The sequence below is a fragment of the Chrysochloris asiatica genome, unplaced genomic scaffold (assembly GCF_000296735.1).
Source record: "Chrysochloris asiatica unplaced genomic scaffold, ChrAsi1.0 scaffold00009, whole genome shotgun sequence".
In the NCBI taxonomy this organism is placed as follows: Eukaryota; Metazoa; Chordata; class Mammalia; order Afrosoricida; family Chrysochloridae; genus Chrysochloris; species Chrysochloris asiatica.
Window position 1 is genome coordinate 23,902,564 of NW_006408527.1, and position 23,526 is coordinate 23,926,089.

The window sequence follows — 23,526 nt, forward strand, 5'->3', positions numbered from 1 at the left end:
GTAAGCATGATTGTGAATTACTTTGATGTAATTTAGTCTTTCTTTGGCTCTTATGGACTTGCTTTAATTTTCATTAGCTTCAACTTGAACTTGTATGTGAGCAATTGACGTTCTATTTCACAGCCGGTGCCTGGCCTTGTTCTGACTGATAATATTGTGTTTCTCGACCGACTCTTTCCAAGGATGTCGTCTATTTGATTCTTGTATATTCCATCTGGTGGATCCATGTGTATAGTAACCATTTATGTTGTTGAAAAACAGTATTTCCAATAAGTAGGTTGCTGGTCTTAGGAAATTCTATCATGTGATCTCTGGTGTCATTCTTGTCACCAAGGCCATATTTTCAAATGACCAATCTTTCTTTTTTTCCCTAACATTTGCATTCCAACCACCAGTAATTATCAATGCATCTTGACAGCATATTTAATCAGTTTCAGACTGTAGAATACTATGAAGAATTGTATTCCAACAAATTTAAAAATCTAGAAAAAATGGATATAGTTTTAGAAAAACATGATCAACCTAAACTAACACAGTGAAAAACTTGAACAGACCTAAAATACAAGAAGAAATTGATAAAGTCATTAAAAAAGAGCTGACACTAATTTTACTCAAATTATTCTAAAACATAGAAAAGGATGGAAAATTCCTAAATACATTTTGTAAAGCAAGCATAACCTTCATACCAAAACCAGTCAAGGACATCATTAAAATTTTTTTTTTAAATTACAGCCCAATATCTCTCATGAGCATAGATGTAAAATGTACAACAAAATCTTAGCCAATATAATTTAAAACATATCAAAAAAACAGAATACACAATGATCAGGTGGAATTCATTTCAGGGATACAGGGATGGTTCACTATTAGAAAAACAGTCAACACAATCTACCATAAAAATAAAACAAAGGAAAAGAACCACATGATCCTATCGATTGATGCAGAAAAGGCATTTTACAAAATCCAATATAGATTCCTAATAAAAATCATTCAGCAAAGTAGGAATTAAAGGGATATTACTCAACATAATTAAGAACATATATACAAATCCAAAAACTAACATTTCTCTCAGTGGAGAGAAACTGAAAGACTTTCCTTTGCAAACAGGAACCTTACAAGGATGCCCTTTATCACCACTTGTATTCAACATTGTGCTAGAAGTCTTAGCCAGAGCTATAAGGCATGAACGGGAAATTAAAGGCACCCAAATTAGCAAAGAAAAAGTAATAATCTCTCTATTTGCAGATAATATGATCCTACACATAGAATATCCCAAAGATTCATCAAGAAAAATATTGGAACTCATTGAAAGATTCAGCAAAGTGACAGGGTATGAGATCAATGTAAAAAAAGTTGGATTCTTATACACTAATAAAGATGTCTCTGAAAAGGAAATTAGGAAAACAATACAATGTACAATAGCCACCAAAAAGATGAAATACTTAAGAATAAAAACTAACTAGATAAATAAAAAATTTACTCAAAGAAAATACAAAACACAACTACAAGAAACCAATAGACTTACAAAAATGGAAGACTATACCATGCTCATGGGTGCTGCAGATTAACGCACTGGACTGCAAGGTCGGTTTGAACTGCAAGGCCAGCAGTTTGAGCTCGCCAGCCTCTCGTCAGAAACCCTATACAGAGTCTATGAGTCAGAATTGACTCTATGGCACTTAACAAGAACAATGGATAGGAAGACTTAACATTGAGAAAATGTCAACACTACCTAAATCAGTCAATAGATATAATGCAATCCCAATCCAGATTCAAACATTCTTCTTTAAAGAGATGGAAAAATGATAACAAACTTTATATGGAATAGAAAGAGACCTTGGATACGCAAAGTACTGCTTAAGAAGAACAAAGTTTGAGGCCTCTCGCTTCCTGCTCTCAAAATCTACTACACAGCCACAGTAGTCAAAACAGCCTGGTACTGGTACAATGAAAGATTCATAGATCTATGGAACAGAATTGAGAAGCCAGCAGTAAATCCATCCACATACAGTCAGCTGATCTTTGACAAAGGGCCAAAACACATTAAGTGAGGAAGAAATAGTCTCTTCAAAAAATGGTGATGGTAAAACTGGAAATCCATTTTCAGAAGGATGAAGCAGGACCCACATCTCACACCATATGAACGAACAAACTCATTGTGGATTCAAGATCTAATAATAAAATTAGATCTTTTTGATCATTAGATCATTAGAACTTTAATGATCATCAATGAAAAGATACAAACAAATTTAGGGGCTCTAATACATAGCATAAATATACTGTCAAACATTACAAAAAACACACAAACAGCAGGAGACAAAAGAGATGACTGGAACCTTCTAAAAATTAGACACCTATGTGCAACAAAAGATTTCTCCAGAAGAGTAAAAAGGGAGGTAAAAGACTCCCTTTTTTTGCAACAACATTACAGGTACTAATCTCTTAATGTATAGAAAACTGAACACCTTTACAAGAAAAAGACAACACAATCACAAGAAAAAGACAAACAGGACATGAACCCAGGACACTTCACCAAAGACATTCAGGAATCCAACAAACATATGAAGAAATGTTCATTTCACAATCATTAGCCATTGTTATTGTTGTTGTTAAGTGCCATCGAGTTGGTTTCGACTCACAGTGACCCTGTATAGGGTTTCCAAGGAGCGGCTGGTGAGCTTGAACTACTGACCATGAGGTTCAAACCAACTTTGCAGTCCAGAGCATTAGCCCACAGCTCCACTCTCCAATAGAGAGATTCAAATCAAAACAACAATGAGATACCATCTCATACTAGCATTAATAGCAAAGTTCAGCAAGACAGACAATAACAAATGCTGGGAAGGGTGTGGAAAGGCTGGGACCCTCCTATATGGCTGCTGTGGAAAACAGTATGGTACATCCTCAGAGAGTTAGAAATGGAACTACCGTATGATCCAGCAGTCCCTTTAGTTGGTATATATCCACAAGAAATATAAGCCAGGACACAAGTAGATATATGTACAACGATGTTCATCGAAGCACTATTCACAATAGTAAAAAGATGGAGACAGCTTAAATGCCCATCAGTGGAAGAGTAGATAAATTTTGACATACACACACAATAGAATCTTATGCAATGTTGAAGAACAACAATGAATCTGTGAAACACCTCATAACATGGATAAACCTGGAGGGCATTATAAGTCAATCACAAAAGGACAAATATTGTATGATACCACATAAGGAGCTCTGGTAGCGTAGTGGTTACGAATCGGGCTGCGAACCTTAAGGTCAGCGGTTTGAAACTACCAGCCGCTCCACAGGAGAAAGATGAGGCTTTCTACTCCCATAAAGATTTACACCCTCGGAAACCCTGTACAGGGTCGCTATGGGTCGGAACCGACTCGATGGCACTTAACAACAACAACAACCACTATTATAAAAACTCAAGCAAAGGTGTTCATAGTAAAAGGAACATTTCCTTGATAGTTACCAGGTGTGGAAGGAAAGAGGGTAATTTGGGTGACAGGGAGGGCAATGTACAATAAGGAGAAGGGCAATATACAAGTACAAGCAGAGGGAGGTTGATAGAAGAGTGATAAAGATATGTGAAGACACAGGGAGGTTATACAAGGGCTAAAGGAGATAGAAGTAAATAGTGATATGTACAAAACATTGGAACAACAGTGTTCGCTGTGTAGATACATGGACAGACACAGGCTGAATGGGTATGGGAGGAAGAGTGGGATACACAGAGAGAGAGAGGGCCCGAGTGGGGTGCTGTGGGTTAATGTGCTGGACCGCAAGATTGGTTTGAACTACAAGGTTGGTGGTGTAAGCTTGCCAGCCACTCCTTGGAAACCCTATACAGGGTCGCTATAAGTTGGAAACGACTCTACGGCACTTAACAACCTATATATATGTTTATGTATCCACAAATATATAAGAGTTTGAAAGAGGATATTTGTAACATGAAGCAGGACAACTGTTATTACTTGGAGGGGATTGCAGTAATTGAGATGAAATAAAGAGTATGACTTGTTGAATGTAAAACTGATGACCTTGTCTGTAAACCTTCACTCAATTCACAATAAAAAAGGAGAAAAAAATTCACACTGCCTAAGTGGTGTGGCACTATAGGATATGCACTGGACTACAAGATCAGTTTGAACCACAAGGTTGGCAGTTCAAACCCACTAGCTGCTCATCGGAAATCCTATACAGGGTCACTATGAGTAGGAACAGACTTGACAGCACTTAACAACAGCAAGTTGGTAAAAATCTTTAATTTCTTCATCTTTGATATTAATAATTGTTACATAGATTTAAATAATAGTATTAAATGTCTTCCTTGTATAAACACTAGCCTATCTTTGACAGTATTTTACTTCAGGATAGTGAATTAATGTAATACCATCCCTCCAATTAATCATTCCTGACATATGATTGGCCAATTCAATATGGCCAATACCAGTCCATTTCAGCTAATGCCTAGGTTATTGATCTCCAAATACTTCATTTTACTTTTGACAACTTCTAATTTTTCTAGATTCATACTTCATACATTCTACTTTCCAAATACTAATGAATATTTGCAGCTGTTTCTTCTCATCTTGACTTGTGCAACATCAACCAATGAAGGTCTCAAAAGCTTAACTCCATCTACGTCATTCAGGTCAACTCTACTTTGAAGAGGCAAGTCTTCCCGGGTCATGGATTGGCACTGTGGCTGCACCAATGGCTCAGACATAACAATGACTGTGAGGATGGCACAGGACCAGGCAGTGCATTATTCTGTCACACATGGAGTCGCTGTAAGTCAGAATTAACTTGAGGGCACCTAACAACAACATTCAGTCTTTATTGGGAATGGATAGAAGAAATGGTATTTTGCTTAACTTCAAAGCAATAGCAAACACACTATATTTTCATGCAAAGTTTTACCTGCATGATTTTACCCATACTATAAAGTCACTATCATTTATAGAATAAGGAAAGTGAAGCTCAGAGAGATTTTTTAAATTGCCAAAAGTCACAGGACTAGTGTGTGGTAGAGCTGGGAGTATAACTGGGTTCGTTTGACTCCATTAGCTTTTAACCAGTCCACACTTCTGCTTCTTGTATCTTCTTTGAGTCTTTTGCAAAATCATCATTTAAGAGATTCTTCTTTATGTAAATCAGCATTCCTCTTGGGAAATATTGTCAGGAAGAAGTCCGTTTCTTTTGAAAAACTGATCCTATGATCAGACGATAATGAGAATCATGTAACCACTTCATATCCACTTTTATGAACTTGGCCACCAGAACCTAAAGGAAATGCATAGATCTCTGGAAGAATTCTTTCATTTCTTTTGAGCTTCTAGGTTTTCATGTTTTGCTTCCAGATTTTATTTCTAACTATCCTATCATACACAAACAAACACACAAAATATATGTAGATGTGTACAGGAGTCCCTGGGTAGTGCAAATGTTAATGTACTTGACTGCTAACTGAAAGGCTAGAGATTCAAGTCCACCCAAAGGTGCGATGCCTGATGATTCACTAAAAAACCAGCACTGATAATCTTAGGGAACACAGTTCTACTCTGATACACATGAGGCCACCATATGTCAAAATAATACATTCGAGGGGCTTCAAAAAGTGTATGGAAAAATGGGGTTAAAATATAAAGGGACTTTTCCATGAACTTTTGGGAGTCCACTCATATATGTATACATTAAATATGCGTATGTGTATATGTATTCTTATGTCTATGTTAATAAGCCCATCTAACCATTCTTGTACAAATTTACTGTAGTCTTTTTAGTAAAATAATGAGAATCAAGAAAAACAATTCCACAACTCATTCCCAAACCATATCAATATCTTACTTGTCTATCATATTTAGATCCTTCTAAATGTGCAGATTCCGTTTTCTATATTTATAGTAATATGACAGACTTTTTTTACACCTTTTCAGTTGAAATATCATGCATGTTTTCCAATTTGCTTCTGCCTTTCTTATTTCTTCCCTGTTCTTCTCATTCTTCCCACAAAGAAACTAGTGACAACTATCCTTACCCACTTTTCTTCTCATTAATTTTTCTCCTAATTAATCGATTATGTTTGCAGAGAGAAAAGTTTTATTGTGTGTTATTTTAAAATAGGAATATATAACACATATGATTGTCCTCATTTAATAATACAAGCATCCCTTCATGCTAACAAATACAACTCCAACACCTTTTGGGTTAATGCGCTGGACTGTAAAGTCATTTGAACTATAAGATCAGCTGTTCAGGCTCACCAGTCACTCCTCAGAAACCCTACACAAGGTGGCTATGGGTCAGAACTGACTCAAAAGCACTTGACAACCACAATGACAACAACAAACATTCTACTGTTTGGGCATACTATATACCATAATTTACTCAGCTATTCTTACACTGAAGGATATTTTCTGTCAGTACACACAGTCCTTGTACACTGATTCTCTGGATGGTACAAATGCTTAAACACTGGACTACTAACCAAAAGGTTGATGGTTCAAACTCACCCAGAGGTACCTCAGAAGATAGACCTGGCAATCTGCTTCTGAAAGATGACACCGCCTTGAAAACCCCATGAAGCAGTTCTACTCTGCACATGAGGTTGTCCTGAGTTAGGGAACCTACTCAGCGGTAATGAAAAACAATAACTAACCTATAGGTTTGCAGTTGAACCCATCCTGTGGTATTGGGAAGAAAGGTTGGACAATTTGCTTCCATAGAGTTCAGCCTAGAAAACCCTATGGCTCAGTTCTACTCTGTTATACATGGGATCACCACGTGTCAGAATCAACCTGATGGTAATGAATTTGGTGATAGTGCTGTAAACTGGTGCCTTTGTTTCTAGAGAATATAGTTCCCAAAATGGGAACTGTCTTTTGAAAATAGATTAAAGTGTGATTTATAAAAAAATAAAAATGCAGCCTTTAGTGCCACACATTCAGAGAAGCTTACTAAATGCTGATAATGATTAGGATGTTTGACTATGCCATTACCTGCTAGCAGCCATTTAACAGAAAAGGATATGCTTCCCAGCAACTAGCAAGTGTACATCATTGAATGAGAATTTGTAAGGAAAATACAAAAGGCAGAACCTGGCACATAGCAACTAAGAATCGCCATACAGAGCATATTTCCTGCTGTATCTGCTAGCCCAAATACACTGCTAACAATGATAGAGGACCAGGGTTATCTGAAGCCCAAATACTGAATACTGAGCATACTCTTGACCCTCTGAGCTAATTAAACTGCAATAGGCTTTCAACAAAGGAGCTCTGGTAGCTCAGTGGTTACGAATCGGGCTGTGAACTTTAAGGTCAGCGGTTCGAAACTACCAGCTGCTCCGCGGGAGAAAGATAAGGCTTTCTACTCCCGTAAAGATTTACACCCTCGGAAACCCTGTACAGGGTCGCTATGGGTCGAAACCGACTCGACGGCACTTAACAACAACAACAACAGGCTTTCAACAAACCTGAACTTTGAGAGATCTCAGTAAGTGCATTATCTTGAAGCTGGTGACTTAGGAGTTATGAAGGTGTCTATTTAAGGAAGTGTGTGTGAAGGAGTATTTTATTAGGAGTCAGAATCTTAATCCTTGGCTCTGCCAACTTGTCAGCACAGTGTCACTTTGAGAAAGCTTCAAACTCCCCATGTACAAAACCAAGCTAATAATACCCAGGCTTCCCACTTTACAATAAAGTAGAGAAGAACAAATGGAATTATGTAAATGAAAGTGCTTTGAGAGAGCCATACATATATTAGCATTGTTAATATTCTGATTCTTGAGTTGAAATGTAGTGTGGAGGCACCTTTCCTGTTCTTTGTATCATCAAGAAAGAACATATTATCATTTAAAAGGAGATAGATTCTGTAGCAATCATGAAGTGTACTATAGAAGTACAGAACAATTAATATAAAAATAACCGAGTACATGTCAGCTATTTAATCTCTCTGCAGATATTGTTCACTGGGCTTCTATAACAGTGAAAATATTTACGAAGCTGCCTCAGTTTTTAATGTTTCATAGATAAATGAGAATGAAATAAGAGAGTCTGGGCTTTTCTGGGCTTTTTCTTTTTCTCTTTCTCTTCAGTTTCTATTTTTAACTCCTGTGCAGTAATATCCTGGTGTTCTTTCCCTATTCCTGGCTCCTGCTCATAAAGTACACACATGCTAAAGGAATCTAGCTATAGTTTGGATGCTTCCTGCCCACTTACTGTTATTTTTACTGCGACTAAAACATGGAGAATTTGGTACCTCTAGAGATAAATACTCCATCTATGGATGGAGCAGCAAAAACCACCTAGCATACATGAAGGACCTTTCAATTCAGAAACAGATGGCGCATTTCAGTATCCACTCTCTAATAGGACAGAATGTTGGTATAAAACGTTCCAGAAATTGCAGTGCCAGTTGAAGATTGGCAGTTGGTTCCTTCCAGCTGTTCTTAAAGGTATTCTCTCTGCAGGAATTTAAAAGTGACTCACAGATATGGCTTCAGAGTTTTAGGTTTAGTGATTTCTGTTTTGATTTTTTCCCTTTGGAGAATACAGGGAATGGCATGGTCATCTAGTAGTAAAGGGTTTATGATGTTCTGTAGGGTTATATCTAAGTTATCACAAATGTTGATAGCTGGTATACTTTTAGTGGGGGAACAGTTAGCATTTTGTCGGGGTGATAAAAAATAAAGTTATTATTATTAGTAATAGTAGTAGTAATTTACCTTTCTACTGGTTGAGTGTTAAGTAGACAATCCAAAGGAACGAAAGGCAGAGAGCTCTTGAAATGATTTCAAGTTTCAGATTTCGTCACTCTTCAGAAACCATCCTTTTGGGGCTTGGCATATCAAGTTCTTAACTGTGTATTTGTTAAAGAAAAAGGAAAATGATTAAAAAAAAACAAAACAACTTTGGAGACTGAAGTTACCTTTATCTAAAATTCTTAAAAAATTTTTTTGTTCCAGTTTAAGTCCTTTTTAAACAAAAGGCAGACTTTTATTGTTGATCATTTTACTTATTCAAAGAGTTAAATCTAATAAATTTTAAAAGGAAACAACATATAAGTATAAAAAATAAAACTGTGGCACCATATTCTGCATTATCCTCAGTTTACCAAGACAATGGGGAAAATGTGATTTTTTTAAAAAATTCTACTTTCTTTAAGAGAAAACCAAACTTGAAATTTGTAAATTACAAGAGAGATTATATACATAATAGAAGGGATTTTTCTATTTTCAGTGTCACAAATTTCTGATAAACAGCTGACTTTCTTTCCATACAGAAATCATAATGCACAGGAAATTTTAAATACTCACAAACTCATCTCTTGTATGAAGCAAAATATTATCTCATAAATAGAGATACAATTTGTGTGATTTAATTTTTTATCTATATAGAACAAAAATTAAATGAAAAATTAGTAACTACTAAATAGCTCTGGTAGCGCAGTGGTTACGAATTGGGCTGCTAACCTCAAGGTTGGCAGTATGAAACTATCAGCTGTTCTACAGAAGAAAGATGAAGCTTTCTGCTCCCGAAAAGATTTGCAACTCAGAAACACTGTGCAGGGTCACTATGAGTCGGAACCAACACCACGGCACTTAACAACAACAACAAGGGGAAAAAGGCTATCTTAGCGTTTTTTACATAAATCAAAGTAAAAAAATTCTGGTGCTATCTAGAATAAGCAGCCTATAAAATGACTACCATCAAAGTAGCCTGCATCTATCTTGCACTACGTAGATCGTAAGGAAGCCTATTTGAAAAATGAATTGAGTATTAACATTGAGCTTACGGACATCATGTATACACCGTGAAAAAGCTCGAACAAGATTTGAATCTTATTTTTAAGTTTATAACCAAATGAAAACTTTTAAACTGTTACAAACCCATCACTGATCTTTTTTATTAATACAAACCCATACACTTCAATAGTTTTAGTTTCTGAAATTATATAGGTAGCAATATTAATTAGGGGAGCAGGGGGCTCTGTAAGATATACACTGGACTATGAACCACAAGGTTGGGGTTTGAGCCTACCAGCTGCTCCATAGGAGAAAGATATGGCTGTTTGCTCCTACAAGGATATACAGCCTCAGAAGCCCTATACAGGGTCACTGTGAGTTGGAACTGACTCAGTAGCACTTAACAACAACAGTATTGATTAATTGTAACGAATATGCCATAACAGAGTGTTGTTGTTGTTATGTACCATCGAGTCGGTTCTGAGCATAGCAACCTTGTATAGGGTTTCTGAGGAGTGACTGGTAAACTTGAACTGCCGTTCAAACTGACATTGCAGTTCACAGCCTTAGCCCACAATGCCACACCAGACATGCAAATGCAGAGTAATATATTATTATCTCAATTTTTCTGTAAATCTAAATTTATTCTACAAAAAAGAAAATCTATGTTTTAAAAAAAGGTACCCTGGTGGTACCATGGGTTAAGCACTGCACCAAAGGTTGGTAATTCAAACCCATCAGCCCCTCTGCAAGAGAAAGACGAGGCAGTGGGCTTTCATAAAAACATACAGCCTCAGAAACCTAGAGGGGTCCTGTGTCCTAGAGGGTCACTATGAGTCAGAATTAACTTGATGACACTCAGTTTGCTTTGATTTGTTTTGGCATTTAAAAAACAAACAAACAAAAAATCTAGCAGGGACAAAACTCATTTGTGTTTTATATAATCTCGTAATTCTAGGGTTGTTTCCACTGCCTATAAAAAATGTAAGTATTTTTTAGAAGTAAAACAAATATTATAATATTCCTGTAATATTTTCCTTTTGAAAACATCACATTCCTTAACTATTTGAACTTGAACTATTTACAGATGTTACAGTCCAAACCCCTATTTAATCTTTGGCATCTTTGTACCTAATAAAGGAGCCTGTCAGTTATATAGGATACCTACTGGACTGCTAATCAAAGGCCAGTGGTTGGAGCCCACCAGCTGTTCTGTGGAAGAAGGATGAAGCTTGCTGCTCCTGCAAAGATTTATAGCCTTGGAAAGACTATATAGGGTCAACATGAGTTAGAACAGACTCGACGACACTTAGCAACAACACCGATATCTAACAAGAACGTTCAGTATAGATTTTTATTTCTTCTTTAAGGCAAAAACACAAAGAAAATTTCTTGCCCCTATTATCTCTGGTAAGTTAAAAGCTCATCAATTTTACTTACTTTCAAAATTAGTTATGTTTAGATTTAAGAGTTAGGGTTAATTTTATAATTAAGCACTTCCTAATGCTAAAGACTATTATATAGCAGATTTTTCAGAACTTTTTTTATAGAATATAATACAAATACATGCTGTTTCACATACAGCTATTAACGTGAAATTTTACCTTAACAAGTAGTTAAATAACATTTTTGGCAATACTCATATTCAAATTATTTCCTTAAGCTTATTCCTTTAATGGTTTTATACTTTAGCAATATATATGTATTTTAGTTTTTATACAATTGAAGACTATAATAAATACATTCTAGGGGCTAAAGTTTAAACCAGTGTTTAGAAATTCTTAGTGCTAATTCTGTGATCAATTCGATGACATTTCTAAGTTTTTTCCTTACCCTGCTATCTGTCATAGACTAACATATTGATTTTTCTAATTAATATTCTACATGTTTGGGATGAACTTTTATTTCTATTTCTAGAGAATTCAATAGCACAAGCACTGTAACTGATGTGCTGGTATGTTCTCATATAAATGCTCAAGGTACAGCTTCTAATGTTGAAAAATAGAAAAATAAATTGACCTTGATGAAGTGTGTCTTCTTTTGTCTGTTCCCAGGAAAGTTTATTTCAGGTATTTCCACTGCTGAAATGATTAGCGTTAACAGCTTTTTCCCTCCATTTTATTTTACAGGGTCTCTTCATCTTCCTGATATATGGGGTGTACAACACAGAGGTAAGTCTGCTTGGAGTATCTCAAGGCTGACAGAGTGAATGAGAGAAATGACAGGTTTCTTATCTTGATAACTGAGGAACAAAGTTGGCTTTTCAGATGAGTGTCCTACTGCCCTTCATGCTTGGACTAGCTTATATGCATCTTAGCTTACTATTAAACACTGACACCCTGAATAACGGGACAGCCTCATTTCTCATAAGCATTGACTAATATTTTACCTCTGCCTTAAGTTTTTGAATTTTCAGTCTGTCTGTTAACACTTAGCTATACTTGACAGTATTAAAGTATTACAGTGTAAGTGGCAAAATGTTCATAAGTCTTTGCATGGAGTTAGGAAAGCACTGATTTTTAACTCAAAATGTTTATGAAATAGTCTTTTAAGCTTTTGAGGTAGACTCAGAGAATTCTATGCTAATCAGTAATCATAAAGATTTCAATTGTTAAATTCCTAAGAGAAATTATTTAGCTAGAAATATTATGAGAAAATACTTGCATTTTCATTAAGAAAAATACACTGCATAAACTATCATCAAATTCTAGTTCTCTTACTAAAAATATTCTGTGCTTTATAAATGCGCTTCATTAGGAACTTTGTTGATTTAAATTTTTACATGCTTTAACATGTGTGTGAGTGCTTTAAATGCGTTAAAATCCAAAATCCATCGCCACTGAATCCATTCTGACTTATAATGACCCTAATGTGGGTGGTTCAAGCTCACCAGTCACTCCTCGGAAACCGTATACAGGGTCGCTATGGGTCGGAACCAACTGGACGGCACTTAATAACAACAATGTACAGAGTAGAACTGCCTCTTTGGGTTTCTGAGACTATAAATCTTTACAGGAGCAGATCTGGTACTAAATGTATTCGTTAGTTTCATTTTTGTTGGTCTGACATTGCTGTCAAGATTTTACTTTGCAATTTTCCTTTAAGAGAAAGAATGCATAATTTTGCACAATTATACTGGAGGAGAGAATGGATTCTAGTGGAGATCTTTGAAGGCCTGGCGGTCAATCTTTCACAAATATAATAAGCCAGCAGCAATATAACGTGGCAAACAAACTCATTAGCACAGACTGCGAAGGTATGTGGACATTTAAATAACATCTGATGGTGATGAAGTATGTGTGTGGGTGTGTTTTACAGGGCTGCTGCACCTGGATTACACGCGGTTTCCTTTTCCAGTAGCCTTCAGGTAGGTTGGCCGTATGACAATTTTTTTTTTTTTTTTTTTTCTGCAGTGGCACCTCTGTTGCGGTTTCAAAGTCTCCTCCTATAAATACAAAAAATATGCACCCATTAATAAGGTGTTTCCAAAAGTTTTAACAAATGTTGAACATCTGACGTTTAATGATTTAGGTATAGTTTATAATCAAAAGTGACCTAAGTGATCTGATCTGCTTCATGTGGGTTTTTTTTGATTCAATACCTGGATTGCAAACTGTAAAGTGCAGAAAGTCCTAGCTTTCAGTCCTCATTTTACCCCATCATCTCCAGTCTTTTCCTCTGCAGCTCCCACGCCACGCTGCAATACAGTGCACCGTAACTTCCCGCCCCCTGGGTTCCACCTCCTGAGACTATTCCCCTCTAAAGACCCCCACCACTTTCATCTTCTCCAATACAGCCGGTCAGCCACGCCTAACCTCCTCAGAAACCCCTCACTAGAGGGACTCCAAACCCCAGCCTATCCTGCCATGGGCCACCCCTCTGACCAACCGCCCCAGTGATTGACAGGCAGGCCGGGCGGAAGCTGCAGCGCAAGCGCCCTGACTCCGCAGAGCTCCCCTCTGGCCGGGTCGAGGAGTTCCCAGCAGACACCGCGCCGCGGCTGCGCAGTACAGGAGAGGCTTTTAATTCCATTGTGGAGAGGACGGCGTTATTTTTATTAACTGGAGGCGACGGCGGCTGCGGCGGCAGCGGGACCCGTAAGTGTTGCCGGGGAACCCGGGAGGGAGAGGGCGAGTCCCGGGGAAGAGCCTCAGTACCTTGCGTGCGGGTGCCGGAGGCGGCTGGGCTGAGAATTAGTGCTGGGCGCGTTGCGATCTGGGCGGCGGCGCGGCGGGGTCCTGAGTGCTGCGGTGGTCCCGGCCCGGGGCCCGGTTCCACCTCCTTTCCTTCCTCTTCCCTCTTCCTCCTCCTTTTCTCAGCCAGGCCTCCTCCGGGGTATGAAAATCGGCAGCGGGTTCCTGAGTGGCGGCGGTGGTACCGGCAGTAGCGGTGGTAGCGGCTCCGGCGGCCGTGGTGGTAGCGGCGGCGGCAGCAGCAGGAGGGCAGAGATGGAACCCACCTTTCCCCAGGGTATGGTTATGTTCAACCACCGGCTTCCCCCGGTCACCAGCTTTACCCGGCCGGCGGGGTCGGCCGCCCCTCCCCCGCAGTGCGTGTTATCCTCCTCTACCTCCGCAACCCCGGCCGCTGAGCCCCCCCCTCCGCCAGCCCCGGACATGACTTTCAAGAAGGAGCCGGCCGCGTCAGCCGCGGCCTTCCCCTCGCAGAGGACCTCCTGGGGATTCTTGCAGTCTTTGGTTAGCATCAAACAAGAGAAACCGACAGATCCTGAGGAGCAGCAGTCCCACCACCACCATCACCACCACCACTTTGGAGGGCTGTTTGCTGGGGCTGAAGAGCGATCTGCAGGCCTAGGAGGCGGGGAAGTGGGGAGCCACGGCGTCATCCAGGACCTCAGCATTCTCCACCAGCATGCCCAGCAGCAACCAGCCCAGCACCATCGAGACGTGTTACTCAGCAGCAGTGGCAGGACTGACGACCACCTTGGCAATGAGGAGCCAAAGCAGGACACTAATGTCAAAAAGGCAAAAAGGCCAAAGCCAGAATCTCAGGGAATCAAAGCCAAGAGGAAGCCAAGTGCATCTTCCAAACCTTTGGTTGGAGATGGAGAAGGTGCCATCCTCTCCCCAAGTCAGAAACCTCATATCTGTGATCACTGCAGTGCTGCTTTCCGAAGCTCCTATCACCTGCGGAGACATGTCCTCATTCATACAGGAGAGAGACCTTTCCAGTGCAGCCAGTGTAGCATGGGTTTCATTCAGAAATACCTGTTGCAGAGACATGAGAAAATTCATAGTAGAGAGAAGCCATTTGGCTGTGATCAGTGCAGCATGAAGTTTATTCAGAAGTACCATATGGAAAGACACAAGAGGACACATAGTGGAGAAAAGCCATACAAATGTGACACTTGCCAACAGTATTTTTCCAGGACTGATAGATTATTGAAGCACAGGCGCACCTGTGGTGAAGCCATAGCTAAAGGAGCAGCTAGTGCAGAACCTGGGTCATCAAACCATAACAATATGGGTAATCTGGCTGTGTTGTCTCAGGGAAATACAAGTTCTTCGAGGAGGAAAACAAAGTCAAAAAGCATAGCAATTGAAAATAAGGAACATAAGACTGGTAAAACAAACGAATCACAAATTTCAAATAATATAAACATGCAGAGTTATTCTGTAGACATGCCTACTGTGTCTTCCAGTGGAGGCATAATTGGCACTGGTATAGATGAATTACAGAAAAGGGTGCCAAAAGTGATCTTTAAAAAAGGAAGCAGAAAGAATACAGACAAAAACTACCTTAATTTCGTGTCACCATTACCAGACATAGTTGGACAGAAATCCTTGTCTGGGAAACCAAGTGGCTCACTTGGCTTAGTATCAAATAATAGTGTGGAGACCATTAGTCTTCTCCAAAGTACAAGTGGCAAACAAGGTCAGATAAGTAGTAATTATGATGATGCCATCCAGTTTTCAAAGAAAAGAAGATATTTGCCAACTGCCAGCAGCAACAGTGCCTTTTCTATAAATGTTGGACACATGGTCTCCCAGCAGTCTGTCATTCAGTCTGCAGGTGTCAGTGTTTTGGACAATGAGGCACCATTGTCACTTATTGACTCTTCAACTCTAAATGCAGAAATTAAGTCTTGTCATGACAAGTCTGGAATTCCTGATGAGGTTTTACAGAGTATTTTGGATCAATATTCTAACAAACCAGAAAGCCAGAAGGAGGATCCTTTCAATATAACGGAGCCACGAGTGGATTTACACACCTCAGGAGAGCATTCAGATTTGGTTCCAGAAGAAAATTTGAGCCCAGGCACCCAAACACCTTCAAATGATAAAGCAAGCATGTTGCAAGAATACTCCAAATACCTCCAACAGGCTTTTGAAAAATCTAATAATGCAGGTTTTACTCTTGCACCCAGTTTCCAGTTTGTCAGCTTGTCTTCACCTCTCCACAACCACACTTTATTTCCAGAAAAACAGATATACACTACATCTCCTTTGGAGTGTGGTTTCGGCCAGTCTGTTACCTCAGTGTTGCCATCTTCATTGCCAAAGCCACCTTTTGGGATGTTGTTTGGATCTCAACCAGGTCTTTATTTATCTGCTTTGGATGCTACACATCAGCAGTTGACACCTTCCCAGGAGCTAGATGACCTGATAGATTCTCAGAAGAACTTAGAGACTTCAGCCTTCCAGTCCTCATCTCAGAAACTGACTAGCCAGAAGGAACAACAGAAAAACTTAGAGTCTTCAACAAGCTTTCAGATTCCATCTCAGGAGTTAGCTAGCCAGATAGATCCTCAGAAAGACATAGAGCCTAGAACAACGTACCAGATTGAGAACTTTGCACAAGCATTTGGTTCTCAGTTTAAGTCGGGCAGCAGGGTGCCAATGACCTTTATCACTAACTCTAACGGAGAAGTGGACCATAGAGTAAGGACTTCAGTATCAGATTTCTCAGGGTATACAAATATGATGTCTGATGTAAGTGAGCCATGTAGTACAAGAGTAAAGACACCCACCAGCCAAAGTTACAGGTAAGGTCCCAAAAGTGACCAGGCTGGGGTCTTCTGATGTAATTTTGTTTTATTTTGAGAACACTGCCATTGGAATGTTTCTACACGATCCTATTAAGAATAATGTAATGCCCTTTCAATGCAACTTTTCATATTTAGTTTATTTTGTTAGCGTGATTTTAGCTCTGTTTGTATTATGATTTTTAATCAAAATCAATAGATTAAAAATAGTTTGACATTCAAAGTGACAAATGTTTAGCAATCAAATTTACATGTATAGATTGTCAGGGAATAGCCCAAAAGTTTTAAATGCAAAAAAAGAAAAAGAGAAAAAACCTAGGGAAAAAAAAACAAAAAACAAAACAAAAAAGAAAAAAAACTTCGTTGCTAGGATTAATATTATTCTAATTGCTTTACTCTCAGGAAAGTGTAATAACGCATGGGAATTCTGTACGTTATCACTCTAATGGAATATACAATTTACAGATAGTATGATATACATTTTCATCATTTAAGTAAGGGATCGAAAACATTTCAAATTGCTCTGTCTGGGCTGATAAGATAATACATTTCATCATTTAAGGGATCGAAAACATTTCAAATTGCTATCTCCATCTGGGCTGATCCAAAATTCTGAGATGTTGGCTACCTATATTTTGTTGCAGCTTTTAATTGTATTCTGAACTTCCAAACCACATTCATTCCAGCCTGGTAGAACAAATATTCTTGGATCTTTGATCAAACCCTGGAATGATAGCTTTACTATAAAAAGATGAAAAAAGCAACCTCCCCTTATCCCAATTGTAGCAAGGCTGTATTCCATTATGAAATTCTACTGACATCTAGTACAGTGTTGAAACCCAAGTGGTTGGTTGGTTCCAGTATTAGACCCCAAGTTGGGATTATATAATTCATTACAATTTGGGGAATCCATTATTTATTATACATGGCCTAAAATATTGCTCTCGTCTATACTTTCGCCTCCACTTCTCCTGTTTTTGGTTCTCGTTCTGTTCTGTTCTTGGAGTTCTGGGCCTTCCTTGTTCTCTCATCTTGATAGTTTAAAATTTTTAAATGATTTACATTCTGATAATTCATTATGCATTTTATATGCCTTATGGCATCTAAATACTGAATAGGTTAAACACCCCCACCCCTTTTTAAACAAATCCCATATAAATTTCCATGTATAATAAAACCCTACATATTCAGAGCTATAGCTATTAATAAGGTTGTAATTTACAACTGGTGACATAGCAAGTGTGAAGGATAAGAGTGTGTCTACATATAGTTATGACATCAGAACCTCTGAAATTGCAACCTTTGATGTACATTTTTAAAGGGTACATTAGTCAGTATTGTACATGGGTCTTGTAAAGTCATCGAAACTTGCTACGAACGCTAATTGCCATTTGAAGCTACTGATAGGCAGTGGCTCTGCTCTAAACCACTTTTTAGCAATTGTATTTTTTTTCTGATTATATTTTTTAATGTACTTTGATGTTTATGCTGATGAGTTTTTTATGTACTTTTGGTGATGTTTCAGTCTTATGTACTCTTCTGACGTCAGAAAAGTACCGCTGGTTGTTTGCAGTCTTATTGTGTAATCAGCCTACCACAGGCTTCCATGTATAATAAAGTAATTAATATTGTGCAAGTGTAAAACACTTCTGTTATGAAAGCAGTGTTTGGAAAGATAAGAAATTATTAAAAAAAAAAAAAAATGGTTACAAAATACTAGTTAATTTCCTTTCCCCACTTTTCTCCTTTAAGTCTTCTTTATCAACTAGAGTCGCCTATTTGTCATTGCAAGGTTCTTAGAAAATGTATTTAATCCTCTTAAATATACTCAGTCCTGAAACGTGTGTGTTTCTGACTTTGGTAAGTGCGGTAAGTTCTGCTGGGTACAAAATCAAAGCTGTAATCAAAGGATGGAGAGGATTTTACCACTGTTATCACTTAAGCTGTATGATTTTTCTCCAGTTTTTTGTTTTATACAGGTTTTTAATTTCTTTTAATTTTTATTGTGTGTACTAAATACTGCATATGTATTATTCTGATTGTTTGCTCTAGTTTACTACCAATAAAAGTCCTGTTAATCACAAAATTGAAGAAAGGAGATATCACTTAATATCCAGTCACAGCTGTCAGATGTTCCTATTAACTACATTTCATTAAATATTCACATGAATGGTATAACCTGCACTTTGGAACTTGTAGTTTTATTCCTTTTTTTTTTAAAACCCAAACTTAAATATTCTATTTGAAAACTAGGAGCATAGTCTCTTGGTGTTTGAGTTTTGTTGTTGTTTGTTGTTAGTGCCATCGAGTTGTTTCCGAGTCATGGCATCCCTTTAGAGGGTTTCTCAGGCTTTTTTTTTTTAATATTTGCAAGAGCAGAAAGCCTCATCCTTTTCCCCACTGAGAGAGGCTGGTGGTCTTGAACCGCCAACATTGTGGTTCTCAGCCCGGTGCTTATCCTATAATATGGAAGGATAGAGATTTAATATTATGTAAATAAAAGCATGTTTTATTAAAATCCAGCTGGCCAACCTAAATATTACTCCAGAGATTATATATTTATTGAGGCTTTATTTGAAATCAGATTCTAATATCTTGGTTGTAGGTGCATCCTTTTGCCTCCAAAAGGTGGTAATAATGGTATGTCACTAAAGTGCTCATGAGTGAGCATTTTTAGTAGTATTCAATCATAGTAATGGTAAAGCTGAGCATATAGATATTAGAAGGAAATTACTAAAGCATATAAATATTGATAGAGGAAAGGTGTTTGAAAAGTTAGTAAATAAGATACAGGACAAAATGTAAGATCATGAGAAAATTGCTTTGAAGTTTGGTTACAAATGATAAGGTATTAGGAATAAAAATATGAAAGCTAAAATAGGTCTTTGAATCTTTGATAAGCTTTCTTTTGGTACTTTGGTTTGGTATATGGATGTATAAGAAAATATGAAAATAATTAAGCATAATAGCATGGATTTCTCTATGTAGGGGTCTCTACTTGTGGGCCCATATGATTAGATAATGTAAATGAATTACTTCTTGGTCAAGGTTATTCCCTCAATTTTATCATTGTCTTGAAATTAAGAGCGTTAAGCTGAATTTTCACAGGTTCTTTGTTGAGGTCCGATTTGATTTCTCTGTACAGATTTTTTTTTTCTCTCTAGATTAGTTTTTGTAGATTAATGTTGGGTGTTTTTCCTTTACCCTCCCTGCCTTTTTAATTTTTTTTGATCCTTTGGCATGTCTGTATCTGAATATGGTCATTTTAAACTTCAAGACATTTAGCATAGGTTAGGAACCATGTTTTGGATTTCTGCAAATTTTGTGTGGCTGTAAATTCAGGTTAAGGACCACACAACAGTTTAGCAGTTGCTCTTAGGTGCCTTCAAGTTGGTCCCGACTCATAGTGACCCTATAAAGGGTTTCCGAGCAGCTGCTGGTGGGTTTGAGCTGCCGATCTTTTTGGTTCGCAGTCCAGTGCTGAACCTATAATACCATAACAGTCACTGGTCAGTAATTTGTGAGGTAATTCAATAATGAGACTAGAGATGTGTGGGGAAAATTGTAGTTGCATTACAGTTTTAAATGCTATGTTTTTCATTGCAAATATTTCACCCTCAGATTTAGTTATATTTGTAGTGCTGCTATAGGATAATTACTGGACTGCTAACTGCAAAGTTGACAGTTCAAACCCATGAGCCTCTCTGCTCCTGTAAAGATTTACAGCCTCAAAAACCCTATACATAGTGGTTGTAAATTGGCATGGATTCAATGGCAGTGGGTTTGGGTTTGGTGTGTTACACTAATGAGCTGAGAGGTAAACTCTTTATTCATTCCTGGTTTCTGACATTTTATACTTTTTTGCATTTAAACCTAAGCTGGGTGACAGCTTCAGTGGTATAACCTCGTCTTGACATAATGTCCTTAGCTTCAGATTCATAGGCTTTTATTTAACTGAATACCTTCATCTCAAAGAATTTAGCTTCTGAACTTCAGGGTTCTGTTTTTAGAGTTAAATGCATATCTGAAGACTGTTATTTTCTGAGTTATATGGTCTTCATGTATTCTGTGATACATAATGACAGGATTTTGTTTTAAATGTGATGCAATACTCCTTTGTTAGTTCTATTATAGGATCCATGCATCATGTTGCATGAGATTATGTTAGTAATGTTCCAGAACATTTTATGGAATCCCTTTTTATACATGAGAGATTAGTGGCCTGTTTACCAATCTGTTTTGTACTTTCTGTGAGATGATAAAAGAGTTGCTGATGACTCAGGAAGCCTCAAAAATGTTGTGCTAATCATTTACACTTGTTATATTTTTAATGTCCTTACTCATTTGTTCTTCTAAATTAGCATATGCTAATGCTAGCAGACCGGTTCTTGTCACTGTCATTTGTGACGCTATAGAATAAGCACTGGATTGCTAACAACAAGATTAGAGGTTCAAACCCACCAGCCGTTCCAAGGGAACTATTCAGGACCTCTGACTTGGCCCCACTTAACAACAGCTACCCCTCATCAAGAACATCTTAAAAAATAAAAGTCTGTGTGAGCTGTCGGTATATTTTAAGAGAGATTATTATCATGCAGGAAGCAAACGCTTTTTAATTATTTCTGCTTTTTTTGCCTTTAAAAAAAAAAGACTATTTGAGTGTGACCGTATAAGCAAAATTCTATTTAAAATTGTGATGAATCTTTGCAAGTTCTGCTTGGCATTTTGGAGGTTATAGATTCTATAGGTGACTGATGATAAAATCTCTACCACCTTGCCCCTCAGAGCAAAATTATATCTGCACAAGAAAATATATAAGCCAATTTACATGTTCTTAAGGCCTGTCCAACTAGGAATGTTTTAAATCTATGGACCTGGTTAAGAATCCATGCCTTAAAAGACTGCCTAAATATTGAAATGTAATTGTACAAACAAAGAGTCTGCCTAAACTTTTACAAAAGGCATATGTATTAAAGGTAGTTAAAAATTTCATCAGTAATTCAGCATTTATGGAACATACTTAAGTTATTTAAAGCTCTAGAGTTTTATGATAAGCTGGTCAAATAACGAGTTAAATAGAATTTAATTCTTTGCAGTTTCTCATCTGATAATTAATAAGTACCATACAGATGCTAGACTTAACAATGGTTTAGTATTTTCCATTAACAAAGAAATGTGTTACAGTGTACAATAACTACAGTCAACTCCTCTGGCTCTTCAGTTGCACAAAAGTAGCCTATCACATAACTACTGGCAAAAATGAAAGAAAACCCATGCCAACCCAGACCTTTTTAATGAGTATTACTGAGCATTTTTACTGAGCAGTAATAATGAGTATATATATTTTTAGCATTGTGACTATACTATACTAAATCACAATGTGTAGGTTGAAATTTACTGTGCAAGATAAGTCTTATAAAGCATGCTTTGTGTTACTATAGATACCTCTGGGTATCAATATAGGGTGACAATGAGTCATAATCGACTTGATAGCAGTGGGTCTGGGTTTTTGGTAAAAAGCTGGAGAAAAATTGGACCTTATACCCCAAAGGAGAAAATGTTTTCTGTGTTAGGGAAATAAAACAGTAATGAGCAGAGGTGGAGTATTATAGAAGGTACGGGATGTTTTACAATGACGAAGAAAAGGAAATCGATTTTAAAGAAAATGGAGCCTATGAAATGTATTCCAATATTGACAGAGGTCCTGGAGTATTTAAGTAAGTAGAAGAGTAAAGGGGATCTTTGGCTGAAAAACTTCATGCTGCTTTTATCATTCTTTCAGTTCAGCCTTCTTTTGGTACTTTGTTTTGATATGAACCTTAGTATTATTGTGGAATAATTAATAAATAACTCTTAGCAGACAAGCGTGGTGAACTTCTGTTTACATTTCAATCTAGTAACAAGATGGCTAATCTTTGTATATTAAATCTTTTTTCTTAATAGTTGATTAAAGTCTACAGATTCCATTGATTGTTGAAAATTTTAAATAACTTCTTCCTTACCAAAAACTATTTTAATCAAAATCATTGCTATATGTGACCAAATAATTATAGAAGTAAGGAATTAAAAGCTTTGCATCCACCTTCCTCCAACCCCTCAAAAAAGAAATTCTCTTAAGTACAGTGTGTAAAAATGTGTACTATATTATGACAAAGGTAAAGTTGATTGGTTTTAACAAGTTGAAAACCCTTAATTATTTTCAAGTATTTATTTTGAAAAGTCTTGTTAAATTTTCATTTAGGACTAGGTCATATGCTTATCCTACATCAGATAATCGTGTTTTATAAGCATTTTCTATTAGAAAAGTTAATGTTTAGTTGAGAGCTAAAGTGTTCATCGTAAGTTTTGGGATAAATGCAATTTTTGTAATCTGGAAATGACATTTTCACTTTTATTTTTATGAGGGGATTGCAAAATTGAATAACAAGATCAGGAATATAACTCTCATGTTTGGTTGCACATAAACTAGGCGCTTCCTACAAGGAAGCCAAATGCAAACAGCTGAAAGAGAGAGTTCCTTCTTTTTGGAAGATAATGAGAACTGGAAATGGGTTTTCATTGTGGTCTCCATGGATAGACAACCCTTGACCTTGATCCCTTTCATTTAGTGGTGGAACTGGAAAGAGATCTTCTGAAACTGGGAAGACGCTACAGTTTCTTAGTGATCCAAAACACAAGTGCTTAATGTAGATTCAAAGACAAACTGAGACCTGAAATTTACATCTTGCAAGTAGATACAGCTCAGGAATAAAATTTACTATGAAAATGT

At 37.4% G+C, this 23,526-nt stretch overlaps 1 protein-coding gene and 1 pseudogene across 3 annotated transcripts; one reads left to right on the forward strand and one right to left on the reverse strand.

Moving 5' to 3' along the window:
- LOC102819057 overlaps nt 1-13,783 on the reverse strand; it is a 170,234-nt pseudogene extending 156,451 nt beyond the window's left edge.
- On the forward strand, nt 13,736-18,845 carry ZNF281 (zinc finger protein 281). 3 transcript variants are annotated; one of them, XM_006834164.1, is made up of 2 exons: nt 13,736-13,848; nt 14,071-18,845. In XM_006834164.1, the coding sequence occupies exon 2, from the start codon at nt 14,089-14,091 to the stop codon at nt 16,759-16,761; it is 2,673 nt and encodes an 890-aa protein (XP_006834227.1). In that variant the 5' UTR covers nt 13,736-13,848; nt 14,071-14,088; the 3' UTR covers nt 16,762-18,845. The 3 variants fall into 3 exon arrangements, with proteins under 3 accessions (XP_006834227.1, XP_006834226.1, XP_006834228.1); XM_006834163.1 differs by having other exon boundaries at nt 13,742-13,848; nt 14,075-18,845; XM_006834165.1 differs by lacking the exon at nt 13,736-13,848 and having other exon boundaries at nt 14,089-14,221; nt 14,330-17,890.
- Nucleotides 18,846-23,526: the final 4,681 nt, after the last annotated feature.

Excerpts from the sequence above, each read along its gene's own strand:
- ZNF281 (XM_006834164.1), top strand. The coding sequence starts at position 14,089 with ATGAAAATCGGCAGCGGGTTCCTGAGTGGCGGCGGTGGTACCGGCAGT.